At 40.9% G+C, this 17391-nt stretch overlaps 1 protein-coding gene across 10 annotated transcripts in view; it reads right to left on the bottom strand.

Annotated features, from left to right (window-relative positions):
• Nucleotides 1–17391, bottom strand: part of SPATS2L (spermatogenesis associated serine rich 2 like) — a 190892-nt gene that overhangs the window by 68471 nt on the left and 105030 nt on the right. For all 10 annotated transcript variants that reach the window (XM_005202655.5, XM_005202660.5, NM_001192987.1 and 7 more), the window contains one exon: nucleotides 2784–2892. In XM_005202655.5, coding sequence (XP_005202712.1) covers nucleotides 2784–2892 — 109 coding nt within the window. The remainder of the gene's footprint in view (nucleotides 1–2783; nucleotides 2893–17391) is intronic.

Raw genomic sequence — 17391 nt, 5'->3', positions numbered from 1 at the left:
AGCCCGGGCTCTAGGGCTCCAGGACTTCAGTAGGTGCAGCATGTGGGCTCAGGCTCTGTAGTGCCGGTTCCCCGGCTCTAGGGTACAGGCTCAACAGTTGTGGCAGAGGGGAGTAATTGCTCCAGGGCATGTGGGATCTTCCTGGATCAGGGATCGAATTTGTATCTCCTGCATTGGCAGGCAGATTCTTGACCAGTGAGCCACCAGGGAAGTCCTGTTTGGAGTTTTTTAAGCCACTCAGAAAGTGTGCTTTTAGTGTGCCTCATAAATGATTCCTAGTGATTATTTCTGATTTTCAGTGATCTTTAAACATGTTTTCCTATTGACCCCCATCCAAAATGATATCTCAGCAATCGATGAATTTTTTAAAATGAGATCTTAATCCTGACAAGGTGAAAATTTCAAGAAAGACAAGCATGGTGCTCTATTTAAATATAATCGGATTTGATGATAGTCCATCAGTTACTGAGCATCTGGGCATCTCATCAGGGTCACCGTAATAAAAACTTTCAGGATGGAGAATGTGGGGGCCTCACTCCAACTGAGGGTGGGGAGGCATGGGGATAGTAACCTGTTTCCTTTCCTAAAGCTTTTTTCCATGTGAGTGACGGTGGCAAGTGAAACTGAAAAGAGAGTTTATCTGAGCCAGGCTGTGCACCTCTCAATTTTTTGTGTGAGACAAACTGTACCAAATGTTGCGAAGTTAGATTAGCATCCCATTCTCTGTATTTGTTTCTTACAAATAAAGATTCCATATTTGTTCATTCATGAAGCAGGAAAAATAGTCAGAAAAGTTATGTTCTGTGAGTCTGCTTGCAGGTCTATTTTGAACCATGTGTGCTAAGTCACTTGACTCTTTGCAACCTCATGGACTGTAGCCCACCAGGCCCCCATGCCCGTGGGATTCTCCAAGCAAGAATACTGGAGTGAGTTGCCATGCCCTCTTCCATGGGATCTTCCTGACCCAGGGATCAAACCCTGGTCTCTTGCATCTCCTGCCTTGGCAGGCAGGTTCTTTACCACTAGTGCCAGCTGGGAAGTCCCATTTTGAATGATGTGTGTGTGTGTTAGTCACTCAGTCATGTCCGACTCTTTGCAACCCCGTGGACTGTGGCCTACCAAGCTCCTCTGTCCATGGGATTTTTCCAGGCAAGAGTACTGGAGTGGGTTGCCACTTCCTTCTCCAATTTTGAATGATAATCATTTTGAATTCAATTAGCACTCTAAACTCTAACTGCAGATATCAGAATGTGAGTGTGCTATTGGTTCCAAGACCTTGCCTGAGATGCAATTATAACATATGTAGAAACTTAGGAAGATTATTCTATTTCCAGGAAATTGAGTAAGTTTAACAGAAGGTAAAACTAGTATAAAATGGAGGGATATGTTGAAAGGTATTCCCTGAACTTTCGGTCAGATTATGTTTAGTTAGTCCATATTAACAAAACAGAAACTAATGCTAGGACAGAAGATATATGATCTCAAAGAACAGGTATAAGGTATTTGTTCATAAATGAAATTTGTTTAATTTGTCTAGGAGAGAAGAATTTCCCATAATTTATAGGAAATGTAAAACAGTAGGTTATACATTTATGAAAAAACTACATTCCTGAGAATTTAGATTCTATAAGATCACTGGAAATGGGCTGTTCAAAACATCAAAAATTTTTTAGACAGCGAAAAACGTTCTAGAGGTGGATAAGATGAACTAATATTCTGACTAATTAGGAAATTTCAAAATGATAAACTAAGGATATTAAAGACCAAATCAGTCCTCTCAGACTATGTAAGCATCAAGTTCAAGGATTCCAATCCTAAGGCTAAGTAGAACTATGCTGGTTGAAGAGCTGAGAAGGCTTTTCAGATCAGGAGTGAAGTTCATTATCCTCCATTAACAAGGACATCATCAAATAAAGGACATTGTTTAACAACAGATTGGACAGACTGGTCGACAGTGGCGTTAGTAGCATTAGAACAGGTATCCTTTGCAAACTATCTACAGTCTGTCTTCTGTTTTTTCCCAATGAGGAAAAAAGAACTTCCAAATTCTGCTCTTAATGCATAGATGTGTTTTTTTAAATGCTGTTTTCTGTGGTAAAATTCACATAATATAAAACATACTGTGAGCTTAGTTGCTCAGTCATGTCCAACTCTTTTCGACCCTGTGGTCTCTAGCCCACCAGGCTCCTCTGTTCATGGGATTCTCCAGGCAAGAATACTGGAGTGGTTTGCCATGCCCTCCTTCAGGGGATCTTTCCAACCCAGGGATTGAACCCAGGTCTCCCACACTGCAGGTGGATTCTTTACCAGTTGAACCACTAGGGAAGCCCAAGAATACTGGAGTGGGTAGCCTATCCCTTCTCCAGGGGATCTTCCTGACCCAAGAATCAAACGGGGGTCTCTTGCACTGCAGTGGATTCTTTACCAGCTGAGCTACCCGGGAAGCCCCTGAAACACACTATCTTAACTCTATCTAACTGTACAGTTCAGGGGCACTAAGTACATTCACACTGTTGTGCAACTCTCACCATCATCCGTCTCCTGAGTTTTTCCTTTCCTAAACTGAAACTCTGTCCCCATTAAACCTAAGTCCCCATCCCTCACCACCTCCAGGACCCTGGCAAGCACCAGTGTATGTAGACGTGTTTTTAAAGTCTAGCATATTTTTTGAAAAATAAAGCATTAGTAAATAATTGGTATTCAATGCATTCAAAGAAGAAAACACAGAATATATGGAATATTTAGTTCTAACATCTACAGGTTCACAGGACATGTATACTCACCATCCACAAAGGCCTGCACTGCTTTATCTACATTAAAATCAAACTGCTGTAGCACCAGGACTATTTCATTATTGCTTTTGTTGGGAACAACTGATCGAACTGCATAGATCTGGAAAGGAGAGGAAAAGAGAAAGGCCAACATTGTGAATGTTTTTCATCCATGAATCTCTCACTGGATAGAAAAAAAAAAAACAACTGTTCGAAAGGCCTTAAAAAGCTGACTAATCTGTCTTCTTGCTATCAAGCATACTCAAGGCATTTTGGACCCATAAAAGTTAATCCTGGTAATCACCTTGATACCCTCTTTATTTGAATACACATTTCTACAAAGATTTCCCTGTTAGGACTGGAGTAGCAAGCCTGAAGAGCCAACTCTGGTTTTGCAATCTACTCCCCTCCCCCCCCAGCCCATGCCCAGGACTCCAGATGCACACAACATGTGTTTTCAGTGAGCACACAGATAGTTCTCTGTCTCTGGCTCTCTTCTCCATGAGCTCAGGGCCTATCTTTGGAAAATTTACAGAAATAGCTTCATGCCTCAGCTTCTCTTATCTCCACAGTGGAGACAGTCACATTGCGGTTCACAAAAGTATGTTGTGAAACTCCATTAATGTTTATAGAGATATAAAAATGTGGGGCATTGTGTTTTTGAAATGGCAATCTTAGCCATAATACAGAAAAGGTTCCCCAACACACTTCTGAAAATCAAACATTTAAACCAGTGTAAATACATACACGAGAGCTAAGGATTTCAACAGGTTAAGCTAATATTCAATTTTTAATGACCTATAGATATTTCTTAGTCAAATTTTGCACATTTTCTTCTTGCCTAATAGAATTCATTGACCTTTAGCTCACAGAACTTGCAATTACTACAGGATACTTTATCCACTTTAGCAAAACCTGGCTCTCTCCGCTTTCTATCAAGGGGATGACTGCAGCCACTACTGACAAATATGAGAATACTATATGGTGCCAAGGTGAGTGGCATCCACATCGATGATCACAAAAGCACTGCACAATCCTTACTTGTTTTCAGTGAACATGTTTTGAATGCCTACTGTGTGACAAGGCACCAAACTTCTTGTAATTTACTGACTAGAGGGGACATATCAGTATGCACATACTGATCAAATGATCACACAAATAAATATCTATGTACATGTTGCAATAAATGCTATAAATCATGTCAAGGAGACTTGAGTGTATATAGGTATGCTGAAATCTGATGGACAAAAGAGAAGAGATGGCTGGGAGGTTAAGGGGGAGGCCATCTTAGAGCAGACAGCATGAATGAGGAACCAGGCACAGATGAGGAGGGAGTATGGAGCAGGACAGAGGCTGAGGCTTCCAAAAGTACAAGATGAGGCCAGAGGCAGGCAGGGACCAGATCATGTAGCCCGCAAGGTCATGTAAAAGATTTTGGTCTTGTGAGCATCCCTCAACCATCCTTTTATGCTGTCCTTTCTTATTCATTCATCATGTTAGAAAGATATCTCTTGGGAACTCCCCAGCAGTCCAGTGGTCAAGACTCTGCACTTTCACTGCCAAGGGCAAGAGTTCCATCCCTGGTCAGGGAAATAAGACCCTACAAGCTGCATGGTGTGGCCAAAAACAAAACAAAACAAAAACATTACAAAAAAAGAAAAATAGCTCTTTCCCTCCTCCCTCTCTCTCTGTATGTATGTATGGTATTACCTTCTATATGCAACACTTGTGTTGCTTCCAAAGCTTGGCTCTTGGTGTGTACACACACACACATACACGTACACATGGAATATTACTTAGCCATAAAAAAGAATGAAATTCTGCCATTTGCAGCAACATTATGGACCTAGAGAATATCATGCTTAGTGAAATAAATCAGACAGAGAAAGACATAGACTTTCACACCATATGATGTCACTTATGTGTGCAATCTAAAAAATAAAATGAATGTATATAGCAAAACAGAAACAGACTCACAGAGAAAACAAAACAGTGGTTACTGATAGAGACAGGGAAGCAGGGAGGGGCAAGATTAGGGCATAAAATTAAGAAATAGAAATGACAATGTATAAAATAGATAAGCAACAAAGATATATTGTACAGCACAGGGAATTATAGCCATTATCTTATAGTAACTTTTAATGGAGGATAAGCTATAAAAATGCTTAATAACTGTCCTGTATACCTGAAAACTAATATAATATTGTAAATCAACTATACTTAAATTAAAAAAAACACAAAATTTTCAATCTACCTCCACAGTTGTGTGATCAGTAAAGATCAAGAAGTATGGAATAAACAGAAAATAGTTGTTTGCCCTGTTTCCAGACTCTCCTCTGCAAAATATTATTTTATTATGTTAAGCCAAAACATGATATAAACCATAGCTTATAGAGATACTTCCTCTTTAACAGGTACACAGCTCTTGCCTGTTACTCTTTAAAAGAAGAAAAAAAATCCAACATGGTAGAATACAGAAAGCATTTATCCTTGTCACTTTATATATCCTATCTCTGAACATATCCTCAGAAAATTGTCAGTAACTGAGTTCTGATATCAAATATAACTATGAATATTGCAAATAGTTCCCAGAGGGAGACAATTAAAACAAGAATGTCAAAGAAACTAAAGGAAGGAAAGGAAAAAAAAAATCTATTCTTAGATATTCCATAGTAATGTTGAATTCTAGTGAACTTCTCGGCCAAGTTTCTGCTTTAATCACAGTCCTTGGCTAATGTGAAGAGAGTAGCATTGTTTTTCCACCTTCTTATTTATAAATTCACTACATTAGTTTTGCTATGAAAATGTCTTGGAGAAAGAGGGAGGAATCTAGATACTCATATGCATGTATAAACATACAGAAACCTCACAGTGTCACTATTTAAGATGCAGCAGTCATAAGGGGTCTAAGCATTTAAATCTAAAAAAGGTCTTCTTAAGGAGCTTTAAAACATAAGGTGTGGATGACAAAGGCAGTGTTACAGGGAGGTTGTGCTGAAAAGCTGCCTTTGCGTTAGGAAACGAAGCTCCTGGAGCAATGGATCAATCAATGCGTGACTAATGGTAGTTTGCATATGGGGAGCTCATAAAATTCTCGCCTGCAGTGGCTGTTTTGCAAAGGCTGTTTCTGGCACCGCTTCACACACACAGCCTTTACGTCGCTGCCACAGCCTAAGCTGGTGAATCCGCTGCTGCAGCTTCACACTGAAGCCCACTGTTTGAATCTGCACGCGACTGCATCCCTCAAGGGTTCTCACACCATAAAACAGTCTCCTGGGGGGCCGACCAGACGGCAGCACAGGATGCTGGGGGACAATCTGGACCGTGAGTTAGCGGTTCATTTAGCAACTGCTTTACCTTTCCCTAATCACTGTTCCCCTGTTTTGCTTTTACTAATTTAAATGGCAAATTCAATTTGCTATTGACAAATCTGCCTTTTGCACCTCAATAGTTTTTTTGATTTTAAATGTTTTTGCACAGCAAAGGAAACCACTGATAAAACGAAAGACAACCTAATGAACGGGAGAAAATATTTGCAAATGGCATGACCAATAAGGGGCTAATATTCATCATATAGAAACAGCTTATACAACTCAACTTAAAAAAAAAAAAAAACTGATTAAAAAATGGGTAGAAGAGTTGAACAGACATCTTTCCAAAGAGGAAATGTAGATGGCTAACAGGTAAATGAAAAGATGTTTAACATCGTTAATCACTAGGGAAATACAAGTCAAAACCACAATGAGCTATTACCTCACACCTACCAGAAAGGCACTCATCAAAAAGAATACAAACAACAAATGTTGGTGAAGATGTGGGAAAAAAGGAACCTTGGTACACTGTTGGTGGGAAAGTAAATTGGTGCAGTCACTGTGGAAAACAGTATGGAGGTTTCTCAAACAACCAAAAATAGATCTACCATATATGACCCAGCAATTCCACTCATGGGTATACATCTGAGAAAAACAAAAACAGTAATTCGAAAAGATACATGCATCCCTAATGTTCATAATAGCATTCTTTACAATTGCCAAGATATGGACACCATGTAAGTGTTTATCAACAGATGAAAGGATTAAGAAGATGTGGTGTATATATGTATAACGGAATACCACTCAGCCACAAAAAAGAATGAGATTTTAGCCATTTGTAGCAATAAGCATGGATTTGGAGGGTACAACAAGTAAGTCAGCCAGAGAAAAAGACAAACACTGTATGATATCACTATAAATGGAATCTAAGAAATACAACAAATAAGTGATTATAACAAAAAAGAAGCAGACACAAATACAGAGAACCAACTAGTGGTTACCAGTGGGAAGAGGAAAGAGGGCGGGGGCAAAATAAGAGTAAGGGATTGAGAGATACAAACTATTACATATAAAATAAGCTACAAGGATATACTGCCCAACTATACAATGCTGCACAACGTGGGGAATATAGCAAATATTCATAATAATTCTAAATGGAATATAACCTTCAAAAATTGTGAATCACTATACTTTACCCCTGTAACATATAATATTGTACATCAACTATATCTCAATAAAAAATAAACATTTAAAAAAGCGTTGTGATTTAACTTAAGCATTCTAATCTCCCTTTCTCTCCTCTCCCTGGGGTTTTCTATCTAGGATGGCAGGTTTTGCCCCGTTCTGCCTCAGGCCCGTCCTGCTGGCATTTTCTTTTTCTTTATTTATTTTAAACTTAATCTTTTAATTGAAGGATAATTGTTTTATAGAATTTTGTGGTTTTCTGTCATACATCAACAAGAATCAGCTATAGGTACACCCATGTCCCCTACCTCCTGAACCTCCCTCCCATCTCTCTCCCCATCCCATCCCTCTCGGTTGTCACAGAGCCCCTCTTTAAGTTCCCTGGTTCATACAGTAAATTCCCATTGGCTATCTATTTTACATATGGTATTGTAAGATTCCATGTTACTCTTTCCATACATCTCACCCTCTCCCTCCTCCCCTCTCCCTGTGTCCATAGGTCTGTTCTCTGTGTCTGGTATTTTGCCGGTACTAGGCAGCAAGGCAGTGTGGCTTTCACAGACGCAGTTTACTTCAGCTTCCCACATTAACTTACCTCTCCTGGACCTGACTTGTCTGGCTTAAGAGCTGTTAGCAGATTTCTTCATTCACACTGTGCATTTTTTGAGCCTATCTGTGATGACTCCTTAGAAATTCTCCTTGGCTTACAGATGAGTCACTTAAGACTATGTCTGAGTTTCAAAAAATGGTTCTAACAGAAGTTTTCAATCCACCTACACAGCTGTGTGGTCAGTAAAGACCCAGTATTATCAAATAAACAGAAAATAACAGTTCCCTCTGCTTCTGGTCTCCCACCTGCAAATTCATCCTGAGCCTATTGCCAGACTACTCTTCTTCAAGTATAATCAGGACTACTTCCCCATCTTCCTTAAGAGTAAAATTCAGTGTCTACAACGTGGCACTCCAGGCCATTGACAACTGGGCACTCATCTGCTTTTCCAAATGCCCTTCTTGCTCTGCCCTTTATAGATGAGCACAAGCCCAGTGTTGGCCACTTACCCCTACCTCCATGTGAGTTTTGCCCTTGATAAAAAGCAGAGACAAAAAAAAAAAAAAGAGTAGAGATGTCACTTTGCTGACAAAGGTGTGTATAGTCAAAGTTATGGCTTTTCCAGTAGTCATTTTATGGATGTGAGCATTGGACCACAAAAGCTGAGTGCCTAATAATTGATGCTTTTAAACTATGGTGCTGGAGAAGACTCTTGAGTCCCCTAGACTGCAAGGAGATCAAACCAGTCAATCCTAAAGAAATCAGTCCTGAATACTCATTGGAAGGACTGATGCTGAAGCTGAAGATACAATATTTTGGCCACCTGATGTGAAGAACTGACTCACTGGAAAGGACCCTGATGCTGGGAAAGACTGAAGGCAGAAGAGGACACAGAAGATGAGATAGTTGGATGGCATCACCAACTCGACGGACGTGAGTTTGAGCAAGCTCTGGGAGTTGGTGATGGACAGGGAAGCCTAGCGTGCTGCAGTTCATGGGGTCATAAAGAGTCAGACACGACTTAGAGACTGAACAACAAAAGATGTGTCCACTTGCCCAAATTTTATACTCCAGCTGAAATGCCATGTATCCTGTGAGGTTCTTTGTCTCCACCATCCCTGCCGTAAGTCATCTCTGTCTCCTTTCAATTCCTGCAGACCTTATCAGTGGATGTCTCCTAACCCCAGCACCTTCTACGTCACAGGCCTGTCTGTGTAAGGTGCATATTCTAAATGATAAGGAACATGCAGACAGAATTCTCCTCCCAGTCATTTCTGCATCTTCACCATGCTCACCCGAGTGACTAATAATGTGCACAGATAGACGGATATGAAAGTGAAAGTCGCTCAGTTGTGTCTGATTCTTTGTGATCCCATGGACTATACACCATGGAATTCTCTAGGCCAGAATACTGGAGTGGGTAGCCGTTTCCTTCTCCAGGGGATCTTCCCAACCCAGGGATCAAATCCAGGTCTCCTGCATTGCAGGTGGATTCTTCACCAGCTGAGCCACAAGGGAAGCCCAAGAATACTGGAGTGGGTAGCCTATCTCTTCTCTAGCGGATCTTCCTGACCCAGGAATCGAACCGGGGTCTCCTGCATTGCAGGTGGATTCTTTACCAACTGAGCCATCAGGGAAGCCCAAATGTGCACAGAGTAGGTATTTAATAGCAATCTGTTGAATGAGAGAATGTCAATTTGTAGCTATACCAGGCTGCTCTTTTTTTGACATGTTATGCTAATATTTTTATTCCTTTTCCATTAGTTCATATGTGTTATTGTGCTACAGTGGGGTTTTGCTAATTGTATATAAATATGCTAAAAAGCTCTCCTTCATTCTCTACCCTCTAAAATCATTTTTTAAATTGGCATATAGTTGATTTAGAATGCTGTGTTAGTTTCGGGTGTACAGCAAAGTGAATCAGCTATACATACACATACACCTATTCTTTTTAAGATTATTTTTCCATATAGGCCATTACAGAATACTGAGTACAGTTCCCTGTGCTCTACAGTCAGTCCTTACTCAGGCTACTCTTCTGAGTCAAAGGAATATTCTGCTAGTGTTGGACCATCCCATCACTCTGCATCTACCATCCACAACAATAGACGGGTGAGTCTCTGCTGACTGTTACGTGACCTAAACACTATATAGTTATGGAGAATAGACACATGCTCTTTAAATTTCAGTAACAGAGATGGGAAGAATATTTATGACATTTCTATATAATAAGATACTCATGGTACCTTGTGGAGTTTTAAAAATAGCACAATAATCGCCTATCCTTCTGAAGCTCAGCCCAGGAATTGGTTGGGCCTCCACTGGGTACCAGGCCCTGAGGACACAACTGCCCTAAGACAGACAGCACTGCAGGGCGGCCAGAATATCTGCACCTGAAAGCATGTGAGCGCTGTGCTGCTTGTGTGAGAAAGGCTGGAGTGTCACAGAGAAGAGAGCAGTCAAGGAGGGGAGAATAGAGAGGAAACAGCCAAATACCACGCAAGAAGCTCTGGAATTAAACAGACCTGTTCTCTAACCTTGGCTCTGTTACCTGTTAGTTCTATGACCTTGGATGAATGGTTGAAATTGTTGAAACTTAGCTCTGTAGCTGTAAAATGAGGATATTACCTGCTAGAGTCTCAGTAAAAATGAAAAGAGATGATGCATGTAAAGTGTCTGATATAGAATTTGGCATATATTAGCTGCTCAATAAATTTTAAAAAGGAAAGTGTGGAAGCATTTACGTTGGGCCATGAAGGAGAAGGGTGTCTCTAGGTATAAAGGTTGGTATGTCTTTGAAATGGAAAGAATGTATGTCTACCCTGGTGACCAGGACTTATCTGGGGGAGATCATCCTATATACAACCCTTCTTAAGAACATTCCTCCTCAGCCTTGCTGAGCAGTGGACCCAAGGCTGTCTTCAATCTCTCCCTCCCCTGCAAGTTGAGTGGTACCACAAGGAAGCCCATCGCTAAAGTGGCTAACAATATGTGCTCCTGGCCTCCCCCCACCCCACCCCACCCCCTACCTTGGTCTCATTCTTTCATGTATTTATTTACTAAATGCCTGCTGTGGTCAGGATGCAGCAGTACACTGTGTGCATATAGTATACTGCACTATGGCTGGATACAGCACTAATAAAACAGATATGGTTGCTACCAAACCTAGAGAGGAAAACAGATGTGAAACATACAAATTAAAAAAAAATGTAATTACAACTTATGCTGAGTGAGTGACATGAAGGAAGCAGAGTACAGTGACAATGATGGCAGCAGTCTGGAAGGGGCCTGTCTGAAAAGACAAAGTGGGCCAACCAGGCTCTCTGCCTTGGAGTCTGGACTATTCCACACAAAGGGAGAGAAGCCAGAGCGGAGTTGAAGAAGGGCTATTCGGGAGCTGCCTCACTTCCTGCCTTTTCTGCTTCTTTAACTTGTTCTGAAGTCCCATGAGTCCCCACTCCATCTTTAGAGTAACCTCCTTTTTACTTGAGTTTTCATTTTCTAGAACAAGTAAAGAGTGCCTAGAGACAACATTTGTAACTAGGGCTGAAAATAAAAGTAATAAAGCCAGATAACTAATCCAATTGGCAAAGGGGAGAGGTGGGCAACATTGAAGATAAATCCCGCTAGAACGGGAATGACAGATCAGAGCAGAGAGGCCCACGAGCCTGGTTCACAGACCTTGTTTAGCACTCACGTCACCCTAATTATTTACTTATGTGACTGTTTGTCCCACTGGAATGTGAGCTCATAAATGACAGGGATCACAGCTGTATATCCACAGGGCCTAGAACAATGGGTGCCATTCAGTAGATGATTCGTAAATGTTCAAATAGATGAATGAACAAAAGCAAGTAGGGAGTCCAGTAAGATGGTCATTGAAATATTCCACTTTTATTTATCTAATTTTTTTTTTTTCACTGCATCTCTGTAATTCAACATAACATATTGTATGGTGGTGAAAAGAATCCAAACCCCCAAGTGTATGAAATGCCTCCTAGGTCTCAGACATTGCTGGTCCCTATCTTGCGGACCTGGCATCTTAGAGGTGACCTTAATCTTTTCACCTACAAAAGGAGAAACAGCCTACAACTTCGTTTTTGCACCAGTGAGAACCAGTTATTTATGGGTTGCCATTCCTGCAATTCTGAAAGGAATTTTATAATCAGCTTTGGTCACATTTCTCAAATGCTGATCCTTTCAGAGATGCCTTAAAAACAGCTCATCTGTGTACGTTTTGCTTCACTTGCTGGGCCACTAATATTATCTCCACACTAATGAAGGCTGTTCTCCTATGAATCTTCTTGAGAAAGAAAATATTCTTTGCAGGCCAGTACCTTTGTATCATGGATAACTTTATAATTTAATTGCCTTTTCTAACATCTACTTTCTGCCAGTAAAAAATATGCATCAAGTGCTGTCATCTTCTTCATGGCTGGCTTTTGGGGAATTAACACCAGGGGTATAAATCAAAATTAACTTTTTTTTTGGGCAGGAAACCGGGATTAGAAGGAATAATGAAGATTTGAAAGTGGGGGAAAAATGCAGTTTTCATAGAATTGTGGCAAGTTTAAAGCAGAGGGAAGCTTACAGGTAGCTTACTAGCGACTTCTCAAATGTTAAAGTACATTCAAATCACCTGGGGATCCAATGAGAATGCAGATTCTGATTCTGTAACTTGGGGGTGGAGCCCCATTCTGTTTTTCTAATAAACTCCCAGGTTGTGGAGATGCTGCCTGTCCAAGGATGTGGCAGCAGAACAGTAGCCCCAAAGCCATCTACCCCACCTAATCCCCCAGAACCAGGGAATACATGAGGTTATTGGCAAATTAAGGCTGCAGATAGAATTAAGATTATTAATCAGATGACCTGGAGAAGGGGGAGATTATCTAGATTATCTCATTGAACCCAATATAATCACAAGGGTCCTTATAAGTAGAAGGAAGATGAAGAGAGTATAAGTCTGACTCACTGTGAGAAAGACCTACCAGCCATTGCTAGGTTTGAAGATGAAAGGGGGCCACGAGCCAACGAATGCAGGCAGCTTCTAGAAGCTGCAAAAGGCAAGAAGATGAATTTTCCCCAAAGCAATGCAGCCCTGCTGACACCTTGATTTTGGCCCAATGAGACCCATTTCAGACTTCCGTTCTCCAGAATTGTAAGATAGTAAATTTGTGGTGTTTTAAGTCACTAAGCTGTGGCCATTTGTTATAGCAAATCCCATCTGTTACAGCAATGGGAAAATACTGCAACGGGCCATGTTTTGAGGAACAAATGTCTACTCTTCTCTTCTTCCTAATATGGAGCTACCTTTCCCTTTCTCAACGATGATCCTCTTTTTAAAAAAACATACCTTCCAGGGGGCAGCTCTCCCTCTATTCCTACCCCCACCCCTACCCCTGCCCCCACCCCACGTTTTAAGGAAATCCTAAGTATTCGTTCAAAGCTCTATTTCGTGAAGGAAAGTGAGAAGAAATTGTGAGATGAATCTGACACGGTATTTGCCCCCAAGGAGCTGACAAAACCACAGGAAAATAAGACAAAGTCATAAATAGCAACTAACTCAAGGTCATTCTGACAACAAAATCCTCTCAGAATCTCACCTGTTCTATATTTCTTCTTTTACTACCCTGGACAGTTTCCCTCTGCCTTTCACCTGGACTCTAGAAAAAGCCTTCTAATTGAACTCTCTGGCTTGGTTTCTGCTCTCTCCAATCCATCTTAAAACAATCACCACACAATTAATCTCCACAAAGCACTTGAGTGTGTTCACTGAGGAGGTAAGAGGGCTGGCACTGAGAAAGAATTTGAAGAGAGGAAAATACAGAAGATAAACTATGAAGCAAAGTCCCAGAGGAAATGGAAGAAAATGGTATCAAAATCCATGTGGAAATAAAAGCTTTGGAAGCAAAGACAGATTCTTTCTCTTTCTCAGAATTCTGAGGAAGGAAGGAAGGAGAGAAAGGAAGCGTGAAGACAGAGAAGAAATCTGAGATTGTGAAGAGAAAGTTTAAGGAAACTATTTCTTCTGAGTGAGAATTTTAGAGTTTGCTTTAGGATTAAAAAGTGGGGAAAGCGGGACGTCCCTGGTGGTGCAGTGGCTAAGACTCTGTGCTCTCAATGCAAGCAATCCCTGGTCAGGGAACTAGATCCCACAGGCCACAACTAGCACCCAGCACAGTCAAATAAATACTTTTTTTTTTTTAAGTGGGAAAAGGTTTAGAGCTTCCTTATGGGAATGTGACAGAATATGGCCTAGAGGAACGAAAGAGCTGAGCCAGACTGAGGGGCCACGATGCTGGATGGTATGGATTTGTCATGGAGCCAACTGGCCTGGCTTTCTCCAAGCAATTCTCAACATGCCAGATGGAGGAGCAAAGAAAAGGAGTGAGCCAAAGTTACGAACCCTAAAAAAACACAGTGGTAGATCCTAGGTCTCAGGGATATGGGGGCCGAGAATCGTAAGGTACCTAATCAAGGCATCTGTGGTCTATGAAGGGGGATGATGAACCCGGGGACTAGGGACAGACTAAGGGATGAGAGATCCTGTTGAGAACGCAGAGCAGATGCTCAAGAGAATGAGCAGATGAGAGAGGCTAGCTCTCAGCACCCTGGTCAAACTCCTTCGAGTGTATGCTGATGAAATGTGGTTCCATAAATGAAGTACATTGTTCCAGAGATAGTTGGATCAAGGCAGGGGACTGTGGAAACTGCACCTCTCTTGGTGTGGCTCCACTTTTCCATTAAAGGAATCTAAGATGGCATGAGCAGTTCCAGGAGCCTCATCAATTATAGTAAGTCTCCTACATGCGAACTTTCAGTTGAAGACTTTCAAAGATGCAAACCTGAAAACTGGTCAACCACTTGTAAAAGAATGAAACTAGAACACTTTCTAACACCATACACAAAAATAAACTCAAAATGGATTAAAGATCTAAACGTAAGACCAGAAACTATAAAACTCCTAGAGGAGAACATAGGCAAAACACTCTCCGACATAAATCACAGCAGGATCCTCTATGACCCACCTCCCAGAATATTGGAAATAAAAGCAAAAATAGACAAATGGGACCTAACTTAAAAGCTTCTGCACAACAAAGGAAACTATTAGCAAGGTGAAAAGACAGCCTTCAGAATGGGAGAAAATAATAGCAAATGAAGCAACTGACAAACAACTAATCTTAAAAATATACAAGCAACTCCTACAGCTCAATTCCAGAAAAATAAATGACCCAATCAAAAAATGGGCCAAAGAACTAAATAGACATTTCTCCAAAGAAGACATACAGATGGCTAACAAACACATGAAAAGATGCTCAACATCACTCATTATCAGAGAAATGCAAATCAAAACCACTATGAGGTACCATTTCACGCCAGTCAGAATGGCTGCGATCCAAAAGTCTACAAGCAATAAATGCTGGAGAGGGTGTGGAGAAAAGGGAACCCTCTTACACTGTTGGTGGGAATGCAAACTAGTACAGCCACTATGGAGAACAGTGTGGAGATTCCTTAAAAAACTGGAAATAGAACTGCCTTATGATCCAGCAATCCCACTGCTGGGCATACACACTGAGGAAACCAGAAGGGAAAGAGACACGTGTACCCCAATGTTCATCGCAGCACTGTTTATAATAGCCAGGACATGGAAGCAATCTAGATGCCCATCAGCAGATGAATGGATAAGAAAGCTGTGGTACATATACACAATGGAGTATTACTCAGCCATTAAAAAGAATACATTTGAATCCGTTCTAATGAGATGGACGAAACTGGAGCCTATTATACAGAGTGAAGTAAGCCAGAAAGAAAAACACCAATACAGTATACTAACACATATATATGGAATTTAGAAAGATGGTAACAATAACCCTGTATACGAGACAGCAAAAGAGACACTGATGTATAGAACAGTCTTATGGACTCTGTGGGAGAGGGAGAGAGTGGGAAGATTTGGGAGAATGGCATTGAAGCATGTATACTATCATGTATGAAACGAGTCACCAGTCCAGGTTCGATGCACGATACTGGATGCTCGGGGCTGGTACACTGGGACGGCCCAGAGGGATGGTATGGGGAGGGAGGAGGGAGGAGGGTTCAGGATGGGGAACACATGTATACCTGTGGTGGATTCATTTCGATATTTGGCAAAACCAATACAATATTGTAAAGTTTAAAAAAAAAAAAAAACTAGTAAAGAAGAAAAAAAAAGAAAAACATCAGTAGTTCCCCTCCCCATTCCCTCTTTTCCATTCTCCTTCTCTAGGGTATGTTACCATTAATTTCTAGTTTATCCTTCTTGTGATTCTTTTTGAAAAAATAAACTGGTGCATGCACAGTTAAAAAAATAAAATAAAATAAACAAAGATGCGAACCTGCATTCGCACGTCCCGTCACATAAATTAGTTCACACGTCTGGCGTACAGTGCCTGCATCCCCTACAAGCTGTTGTGCTTTTGTGTACCTTACTGTACAGTGCTGAGTGTAGTTCAGTAGCGCAGTATCTCTATCTCAAGACCAGGATGTCTGGAAGCGAGTGTAAAAGCAGCAGTGACGTAGCTAAGTACTACTGTAAGGAACTGTACTGTAAGATAAAAAATGTGTTATTTTTTGTGTTTGCTTTTTATGTGCATATTATTTGTGTGAAAAGTATAAACCTATTACAGTACAGTATTGTATTAGTTGGGTACCTAGCTTAATTTTGTTGGACTTATAAACAAATTGGACTTAATGAACGTGCTCTCATATGTAGGGGACTTACTGTACTGGCTCAAACAGAACTTACTATGTTACTAACACACCCTGGACTGTTTCTGTGACAAGTATCTGTTGGATACCTGCATAGTGACTAGAATGCAAGGACAGGATGCTGCATTTACCTTTATTAAATTACAGTCTGTAAGTTCTGACCCATCACTCCAGCTAGCTCTTTGGTTTTAGAACCTTGCTTTCTGCCATCAAACACAGGGAATATGTTAGCCAATCCTTTCAATTTTATATCATTTAAAACAAGTAGCCGTCTTCTACAACTTATTCAAATTGTCGATCTGAATTTTAAATGGGCCATAGCCAAGCACAGAGATCAGTGTATCACGCCAAGAACTTCCCTCAGAGCTGATACGGCTCTCTTAATCCACATTCACTTGTTTATTCATTCATTCAGTCACCAATGGACAGAGGAGTATATGCAGTGACATATACATTTCATGACATGCCTGGGAGCTTATAGCCTAGGAAGGCAGATGATTGATGAGCCTTCCAGAAGGGTAAGTAAAGATGCTTTGGGCAATTGTAACAGGGGAACCTACCTAAACCAAAGACTCAGAGAAACCCCATCTGAGGCTCTGGAGTCTGTTTAAACTCAGGATAAAGGGCAATTAAGACCAAGCCAGGAGAGGGAAAGGGAAAAGGAGATGGAACATTCCAGGAAGAGTTTATAGCATCTCCTCACAGACAGGACTGAGTATCTGGGAGCATGTTCAAAGGGAATAAAGGCCCAGGATCGCTGGAGCATTAAATGAAGGAATGGGATTTCAGATGAAGCTTGATCCAAAAGGCATGAGGCAAAGTGTGC

Source organism: Bos taurus, chromosome 2, assembly GCF_002263795.3.
Source record: "Bos taurus isolate L1 Dominette 01449 registration number 42190680 breed Hereford chromosome 2, ARS-UCD2.0, whole genome shotgun sequence".
NCBI classification, from domain to species: Eukaryota; Metazoa; Chordata; class Mammalia; order Artiodactyla; family Bovidae; genus Bos; species Bos taurus.
Note: the sequence above shows the minus strand (reverse complement) of the source record. Positions and strands in the feature narration are given on the sequence as shown.